Genomic DNA, 24,198 nt, shown 5'->3' on the forward strand with positions numbered 1-24,198 from the left:
AAACTATGTAAAAGTTTCAAAGTCAATGAACCATGAACAGGGGTGGGGCTATATAATCTCCATGGAAACGATACTTGCAAATGCCAATACATTTGCATACCAAATATCAATGATTTGACATTAGCAGTTCATCTTAAACTGATCTAATCACAAACTAATACATGTAAACTAAGCAAAAGTTTCAAAGTCAATAGACCATGACTGAGGGGGCGGGGCCAAATATTCTTCATGGAAATGAGATGTGCTAATGCTTATACAACTGAACACCAATTAACATTGGCCTACCACTAATGGTTCCCCTTGAACTGACCAAATCACAAACTAATACATGTTAACTTAGCAAAATTTTAAAAGTCTATAGACCATGACTAAGGGGGCGGAGCCAAATAATCTCCATGGAAATGAGATATGCCAATGCTTATACAAGTACTGCATACCAAATATCATTGATCTACCACTAGTGGTTCCCCATAAATTGACCTAATCACAAACTAATACATGTAAACTATGAAAAGTTTCAAAGTCAATAGACCTTGACTGAGGGGGCCGGGCCAAAAAATCTCCATGGTAATGAGATGTGCCAATGCTAATGCAACTGCATACCAAATATCATTGACCTACCACTAGTGGTTCACCATGATCTAGACCTAATCACAAACTAATACATTGTTGACGCCTCCGCCGCCGGAAACAGCATACCTATGTCTCGCTTTTTGACTCCGTCAAGGCGAGACAAAAATCAGTAATTTTTCCATACATAAAGGGGCATAACTCCAGAATGGTAGAAGTGATGCAACCCAAATTTAAAATTGATCTGTGTTTATTGATAAACGTATTGTGTATTAGTTTCATAAAATTTGGTTGTGCAAACTAATGTCAGAGAACGGAAACCAATTTTGAGACATACAGACAGACAAGGGGAATAAAAAATGCCCCTCTGGTGATGGTGGGGTGCGGGCATAAAAATTTGTCATAGATTTCTAATGAATTATAATATTCTTGAACCATTGCTCTCTTGTACCACTAAAAACAAACTTGTACCAACTTATTTTAAATGGTGAACATTTGAATTTAACTGAATAACTAAGAAGTCTGTAATTGGAAAATCACAACATGCACAATGACCAAATTGAAGCGGATTGTTCCTTGGCTAATTGGATGAAGTAATCAAAGATTAATATTAAAATAAGGAGATGTAATATAATTTGCCAATGAGACAACATCCACCAAAGTTCAAATGAAAGGGATGTAAGCAATTATAGGCAACAGTGAGGAAAACCCATACCGTGTAATCAGCTATAAAAAGCCCCAACATGAAATATATGAAAAAATTCAATTAAAAAATCTACATCTTGATTTTTAACAAAACAATTTACGATAAAAAAATATGACAGACATGAACCAACAACAACCAAAAGATAACAAATAATTCAATTATGGTCTATGATACATCATGATACATGTACTAGAAATTAAGAAATTCAGGAAAATCTTTTAATACTTTTTAAACATTTGCCAAAAACAATTAATAAAACATTCTTAAATGGTATGAGTTTGTAGTGGTACAAATTATCATTGGTAGCAGTAGGTATGAGTTGACTTGCTTCCATTTCCAAAAACTATCTACATCATTTTTAGCTATATTTATTGTTGAATAAAGAAGGATTTGTTTAAAGTAGGTCATTGGCTCATTGGTCAGATATGTACTGACTGGTCCTCTGTTTGTAAAAAAATCTGCCATAAATTGAGAAACTAGAAAATCTGCCCTTGATTCGGAAACAATCAAATTTGCCATAGATTTGCCATCATTTTGATTCTTCATAGATTTAGAATGGCAAGATGTCATATTTATCATACATGTAGTTTTGAAATCTGCAAAAGATCTGGAATCAGGAATCTTCCATGGATATACACTTTATCGCTATTTAGTCCAATCAACTTCCTATTTGGGTAAAGTGTCACAAAACAAAGGTCATCAGTATTGAGCTGACGGTGAAAAAATGTAAAGAAAGAGAACACTTTGAAACTTTGATCTGGTCTCGTATCTGCTCTACAAAATAGAGAACAACAAAGTGGGTTTGTGGCTTAAAGGTTAAGTTGATCTGGTCTTGTATCTCATGTATCTGCTTTACAAAAAAGAAATTTTTCCTGTATACCGGTAACTCAAGTCCAAAAAGGTAATAACGGTAAACTAAATTAGAACTTTTAATTTGATTGATTTTTTATATTAAAGAGGAGCTAAAATTTAACAGTACATGTAATGCCATTATTTAAAGAAAACACCAATTTTGTTTGACGAATAGGCACCAATATTTAAAGAAAGAAAAGAAATAAGAACAGAACATTTGTCTTAGACTGTTCAGTCATAATTTTGCTCTTTTTCAAACAGTGGATAAATTGGTTCAATGAGTATCTCCTTCCAAGTAATACCCTTCAAAGTTTTTCTGTAAGGAAGCTACTGACTATATAAGTTTGCAAAATATGTTTTAGTAAATAGTAAGTGTTATAGGGTAAAATGACAAAACAATAGAGTTATCATATAAATGATATCATATATCGACATGATAAACAATGAGATTGTAAGGTTATTGGAGTTTTGTATACAATCAGCATGTTTCTTTGCTATGAAAAAAATACAAACTGACCAACCACTATGTTATTCTTAGATAGCTGCATTTGTCACAGGAACATACCATTACTCCCAATTATATATATGTATGAATTAAGGAAAGAACTAAGATCGATTGATTGTTGTTTGCTTTCTGTCCAGCGGCAAATACTTCATGCATGCTAAATATGAGAACTAATCAGCAATAGATTTAATTGTTAAGTCCCGTATTGAAAGATGAGGAAAGTTGAAATGCTACTGGAAAATGAGGGTATATATACTGAATAGGGAAAGAATATGGACTTTCCAAAAAGTTTGTGCAAGGGTTCTTAAAGTGCAAAGAGACTCTCTTTTCTTGAGGCATTGGATTTTATGTCCTCATTCTGACCGGACGTGGCTGCGTATTCAAACATTTCTTGCAAACTGTAAAAAGGGCACAGGGCGGCACTCGGGAAAGGGCGGGCGGACCGCCCTGTAAAAACAACCTAGCTGGAACACTGTATACCCAGTCACCTTTGATTTTAGAAAAAAGTTATAAGAAAATCAAATGCTATTAACATGATCAAGCAAAGGTTAATGATTATTTAGGAATTAATGCATGAATGTAAATTTATTTGAACGTTAATTGGACACGAACAAGTCATGAAATTTCATTCCTGTATACAGGCTTTCTTGCTATCAATATTAATAATTTTACAAAATGGCACTGACAGCCTTACTTGCCATATCATTTATGATTTTCACAATGTATAAGTTGCATGCTATGCATAGGTTATAATCACAAGCCACACATGCACTGATTTCTTATGGTGATATACCCACATGCTGAAAAAAAAACTATATCAAAAGATAAAAAGAACAAGTAGAATTTTAGTGAGAAACCATATCGTTTTCAATGTCTAAATAGAAGAAAACATGATTATCTGTTTAGGGTTTCTCTGGCTACCTGAAATTTTGTCCTATTTATTTGGATTTCGAACGAAATTATATTCACTAATCATGCTAATCGTGTTTGCTTATGCTATTGACGGATTAAAAATGTTGACCGTTAATCTATTATTTTCTAAGCTGGAAAGAACACCAATAAAGTATTATTTTTTTCAAAGAGTGTGATTTTTTAATGAATGTGCAATACATGATCATAGTACACTCCCAGCCATTCTTACATGATTACTTTTTTTTTCTTAACGCCCAGTTGTAAATGTATGGCAAATAACAATCAATCAAATTCTCTTTTTGACAGAGTGTTTTTAATGAAGTAGCTAGGTCACTATTTTGTATTAATAAAGCAAAATAAAGTTTTCTTGCATACCAGATGGTAGACACTAGTTCAAATACCACGTCTACCGATCCAATGAAGTACAATGTATATAGATATTATGACATGTGTCGGACTAATGGGACGTTGGACTATCGGACAAATGGGGTGTCAGACTAATGGGGCGTCAGAACGATGGGGTGTCGGAATAGCAGGGCGACCCAGAAACGGCGAAAGTAATCACCATCCAGCTGATATTTTTCTGTAAATAAATAAGATCTCTTACATAAAGGTCTATTAAAATGCTTTTACTCCTAGGGTTGTAACTTGTATCAGCACTGTCTGTCAAGTAAAATCATGTTTGTGGAGGGGTGGTTCTGTATGCGTACCAAACCTTATGGCCATAGCAGTATAAACAGCATACTAGAGCTTGTGTTAATTTGTTTGTAATGTATTGACAATAAATAAAACTTTGATTTGATTTGAAGTTTGTTTAATGTGGCCATAAATTTGGCATTCATTAATAAAATCAAAGCATTGTAAGCGCTGTAGGTAGTTAACCAAAAACCAAGGCAAACATGGCAAACATAATTATGAACACTGTGGCAGTGTTGCTTCAATTTTTTTTTAAGATTTGAAAGAACAAACTTTAAACATTCGTATATTGTACATTTATGTTCATTAAATGAATTGACTATTAAGGCAAATTAATTAATATTCAATCAAGGTTTTCAAAAGCAACTCATATATCAATGTAAATGACCCCCATCTTCACCCACAAGTGCATGATGTTACTCCATACCAAGTTTGGAATAAAATTACAGGTGATTTTATTATAAAACAGTTGGTCAAACATTCTCGGGATTTACACTGCTTGAAAGATTTATATGTTTTCTTTAAAATGAGCCATAAATGAAAATTATTTTTAGGCCCAAAAATAATTTAATAAATAATTAAAGTAAATTCAATTAACCTAGAATTTTTTGCATCAATAAATTTTTTTTTATAATAAACAAGAAATAATTGTAACAGGATGCCGTTACGAAGTCTCCCAAACAAAGCCCCCATAATTCGTCATTCCCATGGTCTCCTGACATTGGGCAAAGTCCTGTTAGTATTGGTTTGGTCTAGTTAAGTGATATGCATATGTGACACCTAGGAGATTGACTCTGTATGTCATTCAAATCTTTTTGAAATGATGAACAGGGATAAATATGGTTTAGGTGTGGGTATCTCGACCGTTTACAAGTTCTCAAACAGGAGGGGGTGGGGTGACCCCAGGGACTCCCCCATTATTTCATTTGATTTGTTATATTGTCCCATACATGAATACATATGGTTTTGGGGTGGGGATCTCGACCATTTCCAAGTTCTCAAACAGGAGGGGTGGGGTGACCCCAGGGACTCCCCCTATATTTCATTTGATTTTTTGTTTTATTGTCCCATACATGAATATATATGGTTTAGGGGTGGGGATCTCAACCATTTCCAAGTTCTCAAACAGGAGGGATGGGACGACACCAGGGACTCCCCCAAATTATTTTCATTTGATTTCTTTTATTGTCCCATACAAGTATATATATTGTTTAGGGGTGGGGATCGCGACGTTTTACAAGATAAAAGTACATTTTAAAATTGAAGGGGGTTGGGATGACCCCCAGGGACTCGCCCTATATTTTGGTTGATTTTTTCAATTGTCCTGTTCTCATTACTGAAGACTGCACGTGTCTATCACTTACTGTTTTCGAGAAATAGTCATTTGAAAATTAAAAAAAATAAAATACCATAGGGTTCTATAGTAAACCCCTCCCTTCTTCAGGCCCCTCCAAATACCCCTTAATAGACCCAAATGCACAAACAAAAGATTAATGGCTCCGCTAGACATGTTTTATGAAACCCTAAGTAAATCTGACAAACGGTCAAAGTTGTCTTCTTAGACGGTTTGAGTGGATTCGGTCCGACTTGTCTTGGGGACGAGTTGGCCACATTACTTAAAGCATCCCATCAACGTCGATTTCCGCATCTGTTTTATGACCTCGTTTCATTCATAAAATTACAACAACCTTATTTGGCAAGATAAGTTAAAAATTACCGCCCACTTATATAACTTTATTTCCTCTATCATAGAGATTTGTTGTACATGAACAATATTCCTGCGTATTTTGCCATTTGGGAAATATCAACGACTTGTAATTACCGATTTTCGGCGATGAAATATTTCATACAATTGTTCTTTGACATCGTAGCCAAAAGCACAGGGGATAATAAACTACCTACGGATTTCTCTTGAGCACTACTTCCTATGTGCAACTTCAAAAGTTTTGGGTAGTTCGACGATCATTTAAGGTTTTTCTGGTCATATTTTTTGTATTCCAGAAATAAAAGTATTAATAAAATGTCCAATTAGTTATAAATAACATAATAGCTTGCTAGATAATAACAATGGCACGTATTTCAGCATTTATTGGGTAGAACACAAATCTAGGGTGCTCGCATAAGGCAGCTTAACTGCCTAAAAATCTGGCAGAAGCAAAGCGGATAATTTATGGGCTTGGACTCCCTCAGTAGAATAAAGTCAAAAGTTGGCAATTGAACGCCAATACTATGTTTCTCCAACCCTGCTTAACATACAATGATCCGGATCGAAATCCTGCTTTGATAACACTCTTGCAAGTCCATGTTCCACACGTCCTTCCATTATTGTTTACAGCAGATTATTTCCCCTTATCATAGGCGGCTCTATGTATGTATTTTTTGATAGGACAATAATTTTTGTCTAAACAATTCTTATTGGCTAAAGCTATTCGTACTTTCGGTTTTAGATTGGGACAGACCCGAAAGTAGTAAGAAGATGCATTTGACATAAATTTCAGTGCAAAAAAGTATTGCTAGGTAAAGACATACCTGCATCGTTTTATTTAATGTTCTTTTTAAGGTTTTGACAGAGATAATTTCGTTTACAATGATGTTATTTTGATTTTTTAACTTTCACTTTCGTTTTACAGATTTTCCCCCGTATTATTCATTTTCTTGGTAAAGGTTGTTCACAAAAGAAATGGTATTCATATATCGTTTACATTTAAGCGTTCATAGAAAATCATAATTTGATTAACGAAAAAATCATTACATGTGTTTAGCAGGTTGGGTACAACCTTCCAAATGAGGGATAACCCCTCAAGGTAATGGCTCAGAAAAAAATTCCTATATATACTATAATATAAAACACAAGGTACATAACTCACATTTTTGAAAAGTGTCACCCGCTTGCGAACTCTGATTTCACTGTTGTTAACCCCACTAAAACTTGTTATGTTGTAAATCTAAATTGATGTATCTAAATAATATGAGGCAGGCATTACCTGTGAAAGGGGTCGAAGTCTATATAAATTATTTTTTTTAATTCAAACATATTTTAAGTTCTAAATCTGTTAAAAAAGAAACGGAAATACCGTAACGTCTCCGATTTTGGTTCTGTTAGGGATTTTAGTTGTGACGTTATTTTAGTTATGACGTCATATTCAATGTAAACAAAGAAACGCTATCATCAGGTAACGTTTTTTTTATATCAAAGAATAATTAGAAATGAAATTGTTATTGTGTTCCTTCCTATATTTTACTGGACTGATAAATATATATTTCATTCAAAGTCTCATAACTAACGAGACCGGAAGAAGGAAGTAGATTTCTGCGCAGATGCGGGAATTAAAAAAAGTTACAAAAAAAAAGTTAACGATTTTGAGTTCATTAGTACAATGAAAATTTCGGGAAATTTTCCCGATTTTTTTTTTTTTTTTTTTGTATTGATTTTTCTTCTGTAATAGGGGACTTCGTCCCCTTATAATGATATTGAAACGCCAACCATTGTTGTCTGAATCATTCGTAGCAGGCCTCTCCAAGTATGTCAACCATACCTGTCAACTGACCCGTATCCTGCGGGTTACAACCCATACCCGGGATTTTTGTTGAGCCTTCAACTTTTGTCGAAAAAGCAAGACATAGCGATTCTACATTCCGTCGGCGTCGTTGTTGGCAACGTCCACAAATATTCACTCTGTGGTTAAAGTTTTTGAAATTTTAATAACTTTCTTAAACTATCCTGGATGTCTACTAAACTTGGACAGAAGCTTGTTTATGATCATAAGATAATATTCAAAAGTAAATTTTGTAAAAAAAAAATTTCATTTTTTCCGTATTTTACTTATAAATGGACTTAGTTTTTCTGCCAGGAAACATTACATTCACTCTGTGGTTAAAGATTTTGAAATTTTAATAACTTTCTTAAACTATCCTGGATGTCTACCAAACTTGGAAAGAAGCTTGTTTAAGATCATAAGATAATATTCAAAAGTAAATTTTGTAAAAAATAAATTCCATTTTTTCCGTATTTTACTTATAAATGGACTTAGTTTTTCTGCCATGAATCATTACATTCACTCTGTGGTTAAAGTTTTTAAAATTTTAACAACTTTCTTAAACTATCCTGGATTTTTACCAAACTTGGACAGAAGCTTGTTTATGATTAAAAGCTAGTACGTATCTAGAAGGAAATTTTGTTAAAATTTTGTTCCATTTTTTCCATATTTTACTTATAAATGGACTTAGTTTTTCTTCCAGTTAACATTACATACAGTCTGCAGTTAAAGTTTTTAAAACATTTATTAGATTCATAAACTATCCTGGAATTTTACCAAACTTGGACAGAAGCTACTTACAATAAAAAGATAGTATAGAGAGGAATATTTTTATTAATTTTTTTCCTCATTTTTGTTGAGCCTGTGATTAACAGCAAAAGTAGGCGAGACACTGGGTTCCGCGGAACCCTTACAAATTTTTTAAATACCCTCCGTGACGTCAAATAACCTGTGAATTTGGAATATGACCTGTTTTCACCCAGATTCTTGGGACTAATTAGACTGATTTCATAAGTAATTTTCTATGAAATACCGGCAAATTCGTTATTTTTTCCTAGGCAAGAAGTTCAAATAGCTGTGTTAACTGTCAAATTAAGTCAGTCTAATTAAAATTAGTTCTCCGCACTTGCTCCTCATTGTTTATATGTCGCACGACATATAAACAACGAGGAGCAAGTGTGGAAAACTAATTTTAATTAGATTGAAATTAAGTGACTCATTAAGTGCATGGCTTCACTTGACAGCTTTGGTGTCAAACACGCGGTTAATTAACACCAATTACCGTAGCTTACGGTCATAATTAAATAATTTGTCTATTTCATAATTGTTTGACAATAAATTTGAGTTACTTCCCCTTTTTGTCACCTTTCACAATATACTCCTTAATTTTATGGTTTATTTTTGTAAAAAGATTAAATCTTAAAACGAATTGAATGCAAATACATATCAGAATATTACATCCTTTTATTTTTATACGACCGCAAAAAAATTTTTGTGGTCGTATATTGGTATGACGTTGGCGTCGTCGTCGTCGTCGTCGTCGTCTGGCGTCGTCCGGCGTCGTCCGAAGACACATTGGTTTTCGCACTCTAACTTTAGTTTAAGTGAATGGATCTCTATGAAATTTTACCACAAGGTTCAATACCACAAAAGGAAGGTTGGGATTGATTTTGGGGGTTATGGTACCAACAGTTAAGGAATTAGGGGCCAAAAAGGGGCCAAAAATAAGCATTTTTGTAACTTCCAGACATAACTTGTGTGTTAGTGTATGGATCTCTCTGACATTGTACCACACGGTTCCATATCACAAAAGGAATGCTGGGATTGATTTTTGGGGGTAATTGCCTCAAAATTTTAGGAATTAGGGGTCAAAAAAAGGGGCCAAAAACAAGCATTTTTCTTGTCTCATGACAATAACTTGTGTGTAAGTGTATGGATCTTTCTGAAATTGTACTACAAGGTTCCATATCACAAAGGGAAAGCTGGAATTGAGTTTGGGGGTAATTGCCGAAACGTTTAGGAATTGGGGGTCAAAAAGGGGCCAAAAATAAGCATTTTTCTAGTTTCCAGACAATAACTTGTGTTCAAGTGTATGGATCTCTCTGAAATTGTACTGCAAGGTACCATACCACAAAGGGAATGCTGGGATTGATGATGGGGGTAATTGCCTCAATATTTTAGGAATAAGGGGCAAAAAAGGGGCAAAAAACAAGCATTTTTCTAGTTTCAGGACAATAACTTGTGTGTAAGTGTATGGATCTCTCTGAAATTGTACTGCAAGGTACCATACCACAAAAGGAAGGCTGGGATTGATGATGGGGGTAATTGCCTCAATATTTTAGGAATTTGGGGCCAAAAAGGGGCCAAAAAACACATTTTTCTAGTTTCCAGACAATAACTTGTGTTCAAGTGTATGGATCTCTCTGAAATTGTACTTCAAGGTACCATACCACAAAGGGAAGACTGGGATTGAGTTTGGGGGTGATGAATCATAAGGAGGTTCAAAAAATTGGTGGGGGGGATTTTTTTTTTTTCCTTTTTTTTCTTTTTTTCCTTTTTTTTTTCTTTTAAAATTTTCCATTTTAAGTTGGTTATTTCTGATTTATATTTAAAAGCAAATAATAATGATATGGTAGGAGATACACACCGAACAGGATGTATAAATTATTATATAATAAGTATTGTGCAATAGCAAGAAATTTTCAATTGCACAGTATTGCACAATAGCAAGAAATCTTCAGTTGCACAGTATTGCGCAATAGCAAGAAATCTTCAATTGCACAGTATTGCGCAATAGCAAGAAATATCCAATAGCACAATATAGCGCAATAGCAAGAAATTGTCAATTGTACAGTATTGCGCAATAGCAAGAAATATTTAATTGCACAGTATTGTGCAAAAGAAGATACTTCGTATAAATTGCTTATTTCTTGACCAATTTCAATGGGGTTTTATTCTTGAATTATTGGGGTTCTTAAATATGCTACCGTGTATTTAGTTTTTGGATTTTGGGCCCCATTTTTAAATTGGTCCACATTGAGGTCCAAAGGGTCCAAAATTAAACTTTGTTTGATTTCATCAAAAAATTGAATAATAGGGTTTTTTGATATGCCGAATCTAACAGTGTATTTAGATTCTTAATTTTTGATTCCGTTTTCAAATTGGTCTACATTAAGGTCCAAAGGGTCCAAAATTAAACTTAGTTTGATTTTAACAAAAATTGAATTCTTAGGGTTCTTTGATATGCTGAATCTAAACATGTATTTAGATTTTTGATTATGGGCCCAGTTTTCAAGTTGGTCCAAATCGGGGTCCAAAATTAAACTTTGTTTGATTTCAACAAAAATTGAATATATGGGGTTCTTTGATATGCTGAAACTAACCATGTTTTTTGATTTTTGGGCCCCGTTATCAACTTTGTCCACATTGAGGTCAAAAGGGTCCAAAATTAAACTTTGCTTGATTTCATCAAAAATTGAATTCTTGGGGTTCTTTGATATGCTGAATCTAACCATGTATTTAGATTTTTGATATTGGACCATAATAGGTGAATGTCCAATTTAAAATTTTTAAGTTCTTAGACCACATTCATTCTGTGTCAGAAACCTATGCTGTGTCAAATATTTAATCACAATCCAAATGCAAAGCTGTATCAAGCTTGAATGTTGTGTCCATACTTGCCCCAACTGTTCAGGGTTCGACCTCTGCGGTCGTATCAAGCTGCGCCCCTGCGGAGCATTTTATTCTACTTTAGAACTATTAAAAAAAATATTTTTGAAAATTAATTTTGTTATCTTCACTTCCTTTGAATTACTAATTATTTTATTACATTATAATAAGCATTCTCTTGTCGCTTATTACCGACCGTGCAAGGGCTGTATAGCCAGTCAAGGTCGTTAAAAACTTCAGGGCTCGACAATAAGCTTGTCCGATTGTCCGGTACCAGAGGAAAAAAAGGTCGGACAAGTAAAAGCTAGATCAAGGTTGTCCGACGGGACAAGTAAAATCATTTTGTAGAAAATAAAATTAAATCCAACTTTGATGAACAAAGTATTGTAATAAACAAAAAATTTGTAAGGGTTCCGCGGAACCCAGTGTCTCGCCTACTTTTGCTGTTAATTGCAGGCTCAACAAAAATGAGGAAAAAAATCAATAAAAATATTCCTTTAGATACTATCTTTTGATTGTAAGAAGCTTCTGTCAAAGTTTGGTATAAATCCAGGATAGTTTATGAATCTAATAAATGTTTTAAAAACTTTAACTGCAGACTGTATTTAATGTTAACTGGAAGAAAAACTAAGTCCATTTATAAGTAAAATACGGATAAACAGGTACAAATTTTAACAAAATTTCCTTCTAGATACTAGCTTTTGATCATAAACAAGCTTCTGTTCAAAATTTGGTACAAATCCAGGATAGTTTAAGAAAGTTATTAAAATTTTAAAAACTTTAACCACAGAGTGAATGTATTGTTCCTGGCAGAAAAACTAAGTCCATTTATAAGTAAAATACGGAAAAAAAGAAATTATTTTTTTAACAAATTTACTTCTGGATACTATCTTATGATCATAAACAAGCTTCTGTCCAAGTTAGGTACAAATCCAGGTTAGTTTAAGAAAGTTATTAAAATTTTAAAAACTTTAACCACAGAGTGAATGTATTGTTTCCTGGCAGAAAAACTAAGTCCATTTATAAGTAATATACGGAAAAAATGAAATTTTTTTTTTAACAAATTTACTTCTGGATATTATCTTATGATCATAAACAAGCTTCTGTCCAAGTTTGGTACAAATCCAGGATAGTTTAAGAAAGTTATTAAAATTTTAAAAACTTTAACCACAGAGTGAATGTAATGTTTCCTGGCAGAAAAACTAAGTCCATTTACAAGTAAAATAGGGAAAAACAGGAATTTTATTTTTACAAAATTTACTTCTGGATACTTTCTTATGATCATAAACAAGCTTCTGTCCAAGTTTGGTAGAAATCCAGGATAGTTTAAGAAAGTTATTAAAATTTCAAAAACTTTAACCACAGAGTGAATATTTGTGGACGCCGCCGACGACGACGCAGACGCCGACGGAATGTAGGATCGCTATGTCTCGCTTTTTCGACTAAAGTCGAAGGCTCGACAAAAACAAGAAAAGATAAAAACAAATATTAATTTGACATGTTTACCATGTTTACTTGCAATCGATAATTTAAAACTGGTTCTTTGACAGATACTTTATAACAGATAAAACGCGTAATATTCTCGGAAACCAGTCTTAGATGAAATCAAGAATGCGCTTTGTAGATAAGGTAACAAGACAGTTCGGCACCGGCACGGAAACTAATCCTTCCATGTTTAATAGACAGTATGGCACCGTAGGAGACATTTCGGGACCAAGCCAACCAGTACCTCATTTCCCTACCTTTTTCTGTTGCTTATAATAAATATGATAAATTTTGTTTAACAAAGATATTTTTTAAAATAAAAAATGAAGAAATTATTGACCATAAAATTCACAGAATCATATTTGATCATATGTAGACAAAACAATACTTGATTGCGTTTGAATAAACATTTTAATATATTAAAAACAAAGCTGTTTGTTGTAAGGCATTAATCATAATAATCAATATTTTACCAACATGAAAGACCAGGATACAAACCAAATGAGTGTAGACTGACAGGCCTACCAGACTGTGCCTCATGTGCAGAGTCTGATGAGACTTTGGCATTGATGAAAACTAGAACCTAAATCCTGTGACATGACTTGATTCAGTTGTTCTCGACTCATATTTTTGAAAAGGATATCAAGAGATATAAATCAAATTCTGTTCTTATGTTCATTGAATCAACTTAAAATGCAAAAAAGGTTAATATTAAGTTTTTTTTTTGGACAAGTTACAATTTCATTCGAACAAGTAAGTTTTGATGTGTACTTGTCCTATTGGGCAAGTTGAACAAAAAGTTATTGTAGAGGCCTGAACTTCCATTTGTTGTCACTTATTTGCACAGAATGATACTGAGAAAAAAAAATCAAGTACTACAGTGAATAATGATAAAAAATCAAGTACTGTAGCTTGAGATTAATACTTAAAACGAAACAAGGAGAGGGGGTATGGCTAGACTTGAAATGATACAGTATATTAAACACATTAGTATATGGTTTATGCAATGAAAAAATAAAATTAAAGCCTATTTTCAATTAGTAATTCACCATGTGAACATATTTTGGAAACTGTTGGATTTAAAATATAAAGAAATGTCCCCTTAATATTTAAATTCAGCTGTAAAAAAGTTTGTACGCGTTGTGACCTGAGATTTTTTTCTTCAATGCATGACCTGCATTTCCAATTTCATAGGTTGACAGGTATAATGTCAACCGTAAAAATTTCATATACCTAGCCAACAACTGATTGGAATTATAAGACTCGCAGTAAATGAATAATTATAAAAAATATTTCTCAAAAACGTAGTTTTTGTCTGAATATAACTTATCATCCAGATAGAAAATTTGTAAAAGATTCTGTGAAAAAAATAAGTGTTATTTGAGGTATGTCTAATGAGTTACAAGTTCCTATTTTTAGACTAAAATTTTCCCATTCTATCAATGTCATTCAGACTCCCTGGACTTAACATATAAAATGAGATAACTCCAAGAAACATTTATTTTTAGCAATAGACCTTCCCATAAAATTTGACCAATCAGAAACAGAGATATATATAAGAGTGGGAAAAGATACCAAAGGGACAATTATAATAAACCATTCACTGCAAGTCTTCAATTTCCAATGGATTTTGGTATACGACGACAATAATATGATATTTTATGCGACCGTCGTATATTGGTATGACGTCGTCGTCGTCCGGCGTCTTCGTCGTCATCCGAGGACACATTGGTTTTCGCACAATAACTTTAAGTGAATGGATCTCTATGAAATTTTACCATATGGTTCAGTACCACAAAAGGAAGGTTGGGGTTGATTTTGGGGGTTATGGTACCAACAGTTAAGGAATTAGGGGCCAAAAATAAGCATTTTTGTAACTTCCAGACAATAACTTGTGTGTTAGTTTATGGATCTCTCTGAAATTGTACCACAAGGTTCCATATCACAAAGGGAATGCTGGGATTGATTTTTGGGGTAGTTGCCTCAAAATTTTAGGAATTAGGGGCCAAAAAAGGGGCAAAAAACAAGCATTTTTCTAGTTTCGTGACAATAACTTGTGTGTTAGTGTATGGATCTTTCTGAAATTGTACTACAAGGTTCCATATCACAAAGGGAATGCTGGAATTGAGTTTGGGGGTAATTGCCCAAAACATTTAGGAATAAGGGGCCAAAAAGGGGCTAAAAATAAGCATTTTTCTAGTTTCCAGACAATAACTTGTGTTCAAGTGTATGGATCTCTCTGAAATTGTACTGCAAGGTACCATACCACAAAGGGAAGGCTGGGATTGATTTTGGGGGTAATTGCTTCAAAATATTAGGAATAAGGGCCAAAAAAGGGGCAAAAAACAAGCATTTTTCTAGTTTCAGGACAATAACTTGTGTGTAAGTGTATGGATCTTTATGAAATTGTACTACAAGGTTCCATATCACAAAGAGAAAGCTTGGTTTGAGTTTGGGGGTAATTGCCCTATATGTTTAGGAATTTGGGGCCAAAAAACAAGCATTTTTACAGTTTCCAGACAATAACTTGTGTTCAAGTGTATGGATCTCTCTGAAATTGTACTGCAAGGTACCATACCACAAAGGGAAGGCTGGGATTGAGTTTGGGGGTGATGAATCATAAGGGGTTCCAAAAATTGGGGGGGGGGGGGATTTTTTTTTCCTTTTTTTTTTTCTTTAAAATTTTCCATTTTAAGTTGGTTATTTTTTATTTATATATAAAAGCAAATAGTAATGATATGGTTTGATTTCATCAAAAATTGAAATATAGGGGTTCTTTGATATGCTGAATTTAACCGTGTATTTAGATTCTTAATTTTTGGTCCTGTTTTCAAATTGATAAAATTGAGAATGGAAATGGGGAATGTGTCAAAGAGACAACAACCCGACCATAGAGCAGACAACAGCCGAAGGCCACCAATGAGTCTTCAATGCAGCGAGAAACTCCTGCACCCGGAGGTGTCCTTCAGCTGGCCCCTAAACAAATATGTATACTAGTTCAGTGATAATGGACGTCATACTAAACTCCAAATTATACACAAGAAACTAAAATTAAAAATGATACAAGACTAACAAAGGCCAGAGGCTCCTGACTTGGGACAGGCGCAAAAATGCGGCGGGGTTAAACATGTTTTTTGAGATCTCAACCCTCCCCCTATACCTCTAGCCAATTGGTCTACATTAAGGTCCAAAGGGTTTAAAATTAAACTTAGTTTGATTTTAACAAAAATTGAATTCTTGGGGTTCTTTGGTATGCTGAATCTGACCGTGTATGTATTTAGATTTTGGATATTGGACCATAATAGGTAAATTAAAAAATTTTAAGTTCTTAGACCACATTCATTCTGTGTCAGAAACCTATGCTGTGTCAAATATTTAATCACAATCCAAATTCAGTGCTGTATCAAGCTTGAATGTTGTGTCCATACTTGCCCCAACTGTTCAGGGTTCGAACTCTGCGATCGTATCAAGCTGCGCCCAGCGGAGCATTTTATTTACAGTTGACAAACTTGGGTAGGCCTGCTATGAATGTGTAACCAGAGAGCATGATTCGTCTTAAAAAATCATCTTTGTCTCCACCAGGACTCGAACCCTTGACCTCTGTATTACAAGGCATTGCATATACCGACTGAGCTAAGGAAGTACTTCCTTAGCTCAACCACTTACCGCTGACTAAGTATCTACCATATTTACCAAGGGAAGATGATTTTGTGTGTTGAATCATGCTCTCCAGTTACAAATGATTCCAACAACAAAGGTAGGCGTTTTATACACCATTGTGTAGATTAATCAATTTAGATTTACGACATAAGTTTTTGTGGGGTTGAGAACCGTGAAATTGAAATATAAAGGAATTTCACGACAGGGTGACATTTTTCAAAAATGAGAGTTAAGTACATTGTGTTATATTAAGGTATATAGGAAATTCTTTTTTCTGAGACAAGTGCCTTTGTGTAATGACTATCCCTACAACATTGTACAAACATTTGTGCACTACCAATGTACCTTTAATGATTTGTTATGCCATGATAATCATTGTAAAATTTTTGTATTTTGTGTAAATGCTCCTTGAGGGTCCATGATTGGATAATAAAATCTTGAATCTTAAATCCTACTATCATTACTATGAAGGGCAAATTTCAAGTGAATTTTTTTAAACCACTTCCCAGTATAAAAGGGCACATATTTGTATAGTTTTCAGAAAATTTTCCCGAAGAACTATACCAATATCTGTATTATATTGTGACTGGTTTGCTTCCCTTAGTACATGTGGAAGATACTTAGCCAGACGTTAGCAGTTGAGCTAGAGAAGCACTTCTTTAGCTCAGTTTTGTAACCTTGTAACACAGAGGTCCTGGGTTTGAGTCTCTGAGGAGACAAGTGATTTTGTAATGAAAATCATGCTTTCCAGTTACAATATTGACAAAACATGTCCATGAAATTTAGAATATTCATGGACTTTAACATGTGTTTAAACTCCTTTATTATTGAAAATATGAGCATCCCTCTTTAAGAAAAGGTGTTCTAAATATTATGAATTTTCAACCTTACACAATGAAAAGAATGATTTTATATTTGGTCTACAGCTCATCCTGTAAATACTTTTCTGACACCAGCAGTTCTTTCTGTTTGCTCATGTTTATTGTAGCTTTTTTCAATGAACTTTAAATTTATCTTCCTACTACTCTTTTATAAGCCTCCAGCGAGTAATTTTTGAATGCCTTGTGCAGTTACTTAACAACTATGCACAGTAGATTTATTTGTTTAATGTTGAAAATATTAGCAAAGCAGAATTTTTTTTCATAGGAATATACCAACCAACAGTCAGGGAAATTACTTCAATGAGTGATCTTAAAACACTGATTCAAGTAAAATTTTGTCTAGAGACGTTGGAAGTAAAGAGTTATCTTTCATTAATCTCCTATTTAAGTAGTACAAATAAATCACTAGACTAAGTGATATAATTTTATCATGTTTATTGTAGCTTTTTAAAAATATATAATACTAATCCAAGGACTCATTATGTTGCTAACATTATCAGAACCAACATCTGTGTTTTTGTCGAGCCTTCGACTTTAGTCGAAAAAGCGAGACATAGCGATCCTACATTCCGTCGTCGTTGTCGTCGGCGGCGTCCACAAATATTCACTCTGTGGTTAAAGTTTTTGAAATTTTAATAACTTTCTTAAACTATCCTGGATTTCTACCAAACTTGGACAGAAGCTTGTTTATGATCATAAGATAGTATCCAGAAGTAAATTTTGTAAAAATAAAATTCCTGTTTTTCCGTATTTTACTTGTAAATGGACTTAGTTTTTCTGCCAGGAAACATTACATTCACTCTGTGGTTAAAGTTTTTAAAATTTTAATAACTTTCTTAAACTATCCTGGATTGTACCAAACTTGGACAGAGGCTTGTTTATGATCATAAGATAGTATCCAGAAGTAAATTTGTTAAAAAAAAAAATTCATTTTTTCCGTATTTTGCTTATAAATGGACTTAGTTTTTCTGCCAGGAAACAATACATTCACTCTGTGGTTAAAGTTTTTAAAATTTTAATAACTTTCTTAAACTATCCAGGATTTGTACCAAACTAGGAGAGAAGCTTGTTTATGATCAATAGCTAGTATCTAGAAGGAAATTTTGTTAAAATTTTGTACCTGTTTATCCGTATTTTACTTATAAATGGACTTAGTTTTTCTTCCAGTTAACATTAAATACAGTCTGCAGTTAAAGTTTTTAAAACATTTATTAGATTCATAAACTATCCTTGATTTATACCAAATTTTGACAGAAGCTTCTTACAATCAAAAGATAGTATCTCAAGGAATATTTTTATTGATTTTTTTCCTCATTTTTGTTGAGCCTGCGATTAACAGCAAAAGTAGGCGAGACACTGGGTTCCGCGGAACCCTTACGAATTTTTAGGATGACTAGGCATGTTAGGTGATGACCTTGTACTGAATCTGGCAAAATCACTTGTTTAAGTATCATACCTCTATTTTCTTCCAAAAAATCACTTCTTTAAGTTTTTTTATTTTAATTACCCCAACTAATTTCAACACCCCTGAACAGACAAACATGACAGTGAAATTTTGATCGCAAATAGTAAAATTGTACTACATAATTAATCTGTAAGATGAAACCTTGATGTTTAAAATTTTGGTAAAACTGCAAAATCACAGAATTTCTAATTTGCTAATTAAATGAGTGATATTTCAATAATTCCCCTGACTGACCAAAATTTCAGATTGAAGGTGTTAAAAGAAATTTGTGTATTAGGTGTATAACTTAATTTTGGAGAAGATTAAACAGTCAGGGGTACTACTTAAACAACACTGTGTATCATCGCCACCGGAAATTGGGTACTAACGAAGCGGAGAGAAATGGGAAAAAAAGTAAACAAGGTAAGAATTCGTTCAATTTAAAGCATTTCTACTGATTTGACTAGGGTACCGCTTAAGAAATGATTTTCTGATATATAATTCTTTTAATTATTAGGCCGATAAGTACAAAATTAAGACAAGCTTTTGTGTTATACTCAAGAACTTGCCACTTAGTACCTGAAAATTTCGAGGTAGATCGTCCTCTGTCGCCCCATTGGCAAGATATTCAACTGTTTTTCATTATTTTTCCAGACACGTTTTTAGATTATCATAGTGTGGCATCATATTTACTGAAATTTGTTGTCAAAACGAACGTTTTTAAAGAATATAGACCATAAAAAATAAAGTCTAGGGTACGGCAACTTGCTCATGTTGACAAATTTACTGTATGGCAACTTGTTTTCAACTGTATGGCAACTTGCTAATTTCAAAATATTTATTTGCCGTCTTTTTAAAGAAAATAAAGTATTAGGTTCATATATCTAGTTATGCATTTGATAAAAATACAATTCGCTTGACACCATTTAAGATGTATACACAATATAAGGCTTGAACACAGTCCTATTACATCTTTTACATACCTGATGTATACAATATGAATACGGCATATACAAAAGCTGGCAAATGTTGTAACTTTCGGAAAGGCATGTCACTGTTTTACTGACCTGTTGTTCTGCCCTGACGTAGCGTTAAATGTTACCCTACGAAATGCTCATCACCACAAAACACAGATCAAGTTATAAATTGGGTAGCGTCACTGTTACCGTTCTTGAGTTATGCCCTTTTATAAATGAAAAAAAGCTAAAGCTGTCGTTTCTGTTCTCAAACTTTAGATTGCCTCAACCAAATGTTTAACCATACAACATTAGTCAGAATTTGCATATAAGTGATGAACATTTCGGGGATGTGTTGTGGGTGGAGGGAAGGAAGGAGGTAATGGCAGGAGAATTTTTCCGCATTGAATATTTAGAACCATTAAGTGAATGAATTCTCTTTCAATTTTCAGATAAAATGAAATATAAATGAATTATCATTCTCTGCCAAAAAAAATGTTGTATTGCTACATCACGGCACCATGTTAAGGGAGGTTTGAGTGCTCACAAACATGTTTAAGCCCGCCTCAATATATATGTGTCTGTCCCTGGTCAGGAACATGTAATATAGCGGCTGTCGTAAGTTGCTGCCTGACATATTTGTTTATGATTTTGTCATAAATCAGGCAATTTTGATACGGTATGGGTTTTGTTCATTGTGAAGTGTATAGTAACCAATAGTTGGTCAAATCTATTTCATTTGGACTTTGTTTGAAAGTCCTCTCAGTGAAAACCATTCCACGTCTCCTTTTTCAATTAATGTTATTGTCTTATTTGTAAAAGGCAGATACAGCCAATATATTAGAATAAAGAACATTAATTTTCTAAAAAAAGACTTCATCTCTATATAGTAAGAAATGAACAAGCTCGGTGGCTAACACTGTTTAAATTAAAAAAAAATATTAACCTTAGATTAATCATTTTTGGAAAGAATGAAAGAAGAATCCGATACAAGGGATACAAATCCGGCTGTGGCTACGGCATAAACTATTTATATAAACTTTCTACTTGAGAATAAAGATGACCTTGTATGAAGTTTTTTTGGTTGTCATCTTAATATTATATACTTATTAATACAATTCACAAAAGCTAGCATCTCCGACTTGTAAGTTTAAAGAATTATAATGAAATAACATCTAATAAGGACAGGTTGAAATATTTTTGAATCCTGATGGTGCATACTCACAAATTCTTTTGGAAAAATTCACGTAAATTTAAATGTTGATTTGATAGCATTCATTTATTTATTTGCCCTCGTAAACAGTTTTGTTAAAATACCGAAATCTGTAAATTCTTATCGTGAACGAATAAGTCGGGTACACCTTTTTACATTCAGGCGTGCTTAAGTTGCACTTTTTTCTTCGTATTAAGAAAAATGATTTTAATTTTAGCATCTATCTAAAGATTAGATTATTTACACACACACAAAAATAGGGCTTACTGTTGATTTTGAAACTCTATGAATTCACATTTATATTCAACCAAACAGATAGGCCTAGATCCATACCTTTATAAGTTTCAAAACAGAGAAGGTGTGTTTGAAAACAAATAATCACGTACTGCTATATCTTTTAAGGCAAATGCAAGTCTTACTTGTATTATTTATATAATTTTAATTGGCACAATATCACATTAAAATTTACTGAGAAATATTATACATAGTAATCATGAAAATGTACTACTGTAACAATGAAAATTTGGACGAATACACTCCTTTTCACTACCCCTCCATCTACTCATTTAAGTTTAGGCCAAACAGCCTTAGCAACAGTCTTTTATTATTTTTTCCCTGTAAATAAAAAGATTGATTGAATTTATTTAAACTCAAAAAATAGAATCTTATTTTCAATAAGAAACAAGAAAATTAATTCGAAACACAATTCATGATTTATTTCTCCTAATTTTCAATGAAAACAAAGTATTTTCTTCACTTTTCTTTTAACAAATTATTCATTTCAGAAATTTAAAAAATAAACAATAAACAATGTTGAAGACCGTACCTTGACCTATAATGGTTTACTTTAAAAAATTGTGACTTGGATGGAGAGTTGTCTCATTGGCACTCATACCACATCTTCCTATATCTATTTAACCCAGCACATTCTTTATGTGTCTGTCCGAAGCCACGAGCCTGTAGTTTGGTGGTTGTCGTTGGTTCATCTCTATCATATTTGTTATTTTTCGTTAATTGTTTTGTTATGAGTTAGGCCGTTAGTTTTCTTGTTGAATCCTTCCACAATTTTCATGTCGGGACTTTTTATAGCCGACTGTAAGGTACGATTTTTCGTTGTTGAAGGCCAAACGATAGCATATAATTGCTTACATACACTTTATTTGACCCTGGTGGATAGTTATCTTATTTGCAATCATACAACATCTCCACTGTTTATATTTAAAAAAAAAAACAGCGCCAACAAAAGATGAATGGTCGTTTTTTTTTATTGAACTTACAAAATTTCACCCTGACAACAAATAAGACAACAGTCGTTAGTATTATATCGATATATGAATGTATTTAGGATAATATGGTTGAAAAAAAACTTTTTGTCTTTAAAAACACAAAGTCAAATAGAGGTACGCAACGACGACTTCTGAACGAAATTAACGGCATATATCTTATAATATTTGATAAGTAGTTTATTTTGTATATTTGTAAGCCGGTAAAGCTTTGATACAGCCAAAATTTCGTCACTTGATATTATCTAAACAGTGATTAATTTCATCTTTAAATTACAATATATTGCAAGACGCCGTACAGACAAAAGTTGTTATTTTGCAATTCGCCGTACAACGTCCTGCAATTCGCCGTACAATAAACAAACAATGTTTTGGTCCATATTCTTTAAAAACATCTTTATGACAACAGATTTCAGTCAATATGATGTCATACTATCATAATCTAAAAACGTGTCTGGAAAAATAATGAAAAACAGTTGAATATCTTGCCAATGGGGCGACAGAGGACAATCGACCTCGAAATTTTCAGGTACTAAGTGGCAAGATTTGGAGTATAACACAAAATATTGTCTTAATTTTGTACTTATCGGCCTAATAATTTAAAGAATTATATATCAGAAAATCATTTCTTAAGCGGTACCCTCGTCAAATCAGTAGAAATGCTTTAAATTGGATGAATTCTTACCTTGTTTACTTTTTTTTTCCATTTCTCTCCGCTTCGTTAGTACCCAATTTCCGGTGGCGATGATACACAGTGAACAAGTGATTTCATTATCACCTATTTCAGTGATTTGATAAATTCAGTAATCACCTATTTGAGTGATTTTGGTGTTTCCTTTGATCTTCAAATGTTCATTTCATTAATTTTCCATATTTTACAAATTTATCTGTAATTTTCCTACATAGATCAATTATCCCTTTTTCTTTGTATATTAATATCACCAGTGCGCCTGGGCAGTAAGTTAGTGCGCTAAAGCTTTTGAAAGTACCCTTGGGAATTTTTCTCTAATCAAATATTCATTAACTACTCTTACAATCAGACAAAGGTCAACAATTTTAAGTAACCTGATTGGTCTCCTTTAGAGTTAGAATGATCTACTTCAAGTTTATGTCCTGATCTACAAATTATTCCAGTTTATGCATATTTTGTATAAACTGTAAAAACTGACAGGCTTATCAAGCAAAAGATAATTTCTGCATGTATATAGCTGTTTTTTTTAAATTGAATCCTTGTCTTTCTACCAATAATAAACCCAAGCTTGCAGGGAAAATATCAAGAAAATGTTATAAACACTTATTTAGTTATAAACATTTTTATACGACCGCAAAAAAATTTTTGTGGTCGTATATTGGTATTACATTGGCGACGTCGTCGTCGTCGTCCGAAGACACATTGGTTTTCGCACTCTAACTTTAGTTTAAGTGAATGGATCTCTATGAAATTTTAACACAAGGTTCAATACCACAAAAGGAAGGTTGGGATTGATTTTGGGGGTTATGGTACCAACAGTAAAGGAATTAGGGGCCAAAAATAAGCATTTTTGTAACTTCCAGACATAACTTGTGTGTTAGTGTATGGATCTCTCTGACATTGTACCACAAGGTTCCATATCACAAAAGGAATGCTGGGATTGATTTTTAGGGTAGTTGCCTCAAAATTTTAGGAATTAGGGGCCAAAAAAGGGGCAAAAATCAAGCATTTTTCTAGTTTCATGACAATAACTTGTGTGTAAGTGTATGGATCTTTCTGAAATTGTACTACAAGGTTCCATATCACAAAGGGAAAGCTGGAATTGAGTTTGGGGGTAATTGCCGAAACGTTTAGGAATT

The 24,198-nt window shown here is 33.2% G+C and overlaps 1 protein-coding gene and 1 long non-coding RNA gene across 2 annotated transcripts in view; both read right to left on the bottom strand.

The window, feature by feature from the left end:
* LOC127720703 (exocyst complex component 8-like) overlaps nt 1-6,588 on the bottom strand; it is a 49,989-nt gene extending 43,401 nt beyond the window's left edge. Inside the window, exon 1 of the mRNA XM_052227458.1 lies at nt 6,498-6,588. Within this exon, the coding sequence (XP_052083418.1) occupies nt 6,498-6,564 (67 nt within the window). The 5' untranslated portion in view covers nt 6,565-6,588. The remainder of the gene's footprint in view (nt 1-6,497) is intronic.
* A 12,774-nt stretch (nt 6,589-19,362) lies between these two features.
* Nucleotides 19,363-23,132, bottom strand: LOC127720741 (uncharacterized). The gene is made up of 2 exons (XR_007990978.1): nt 23,054-23,132; nt 19,363-21,700 (listed from the first exon to the last, which is right to left on the bottom strand). It is a non-coding gene; the product is annotated as an uncharacterized LOC127720741 (long non-coding RNA).
* Between the last annotated feature and the right edge of the window lie 1,066 nt (nt 23,133-24,198).

The sequence above is a fragment of the Mytilus californianus genome, unplaced genomic scaffold (genome assembly GCF_021869535.1).
Source record: "Mytilus californianus isolate M0D057914Y unplaced genomic scaffold, xbMytCali1.0.p SCAF_11, whole genome shotgun sequence".
Taxonomy (NCBI): domain Eukaryota; kingdom Metazoa; phylum Mollusca; class Bivalvia; order Mytilida; family Mytilidae; genus Mytilus; species Mytilus californianus.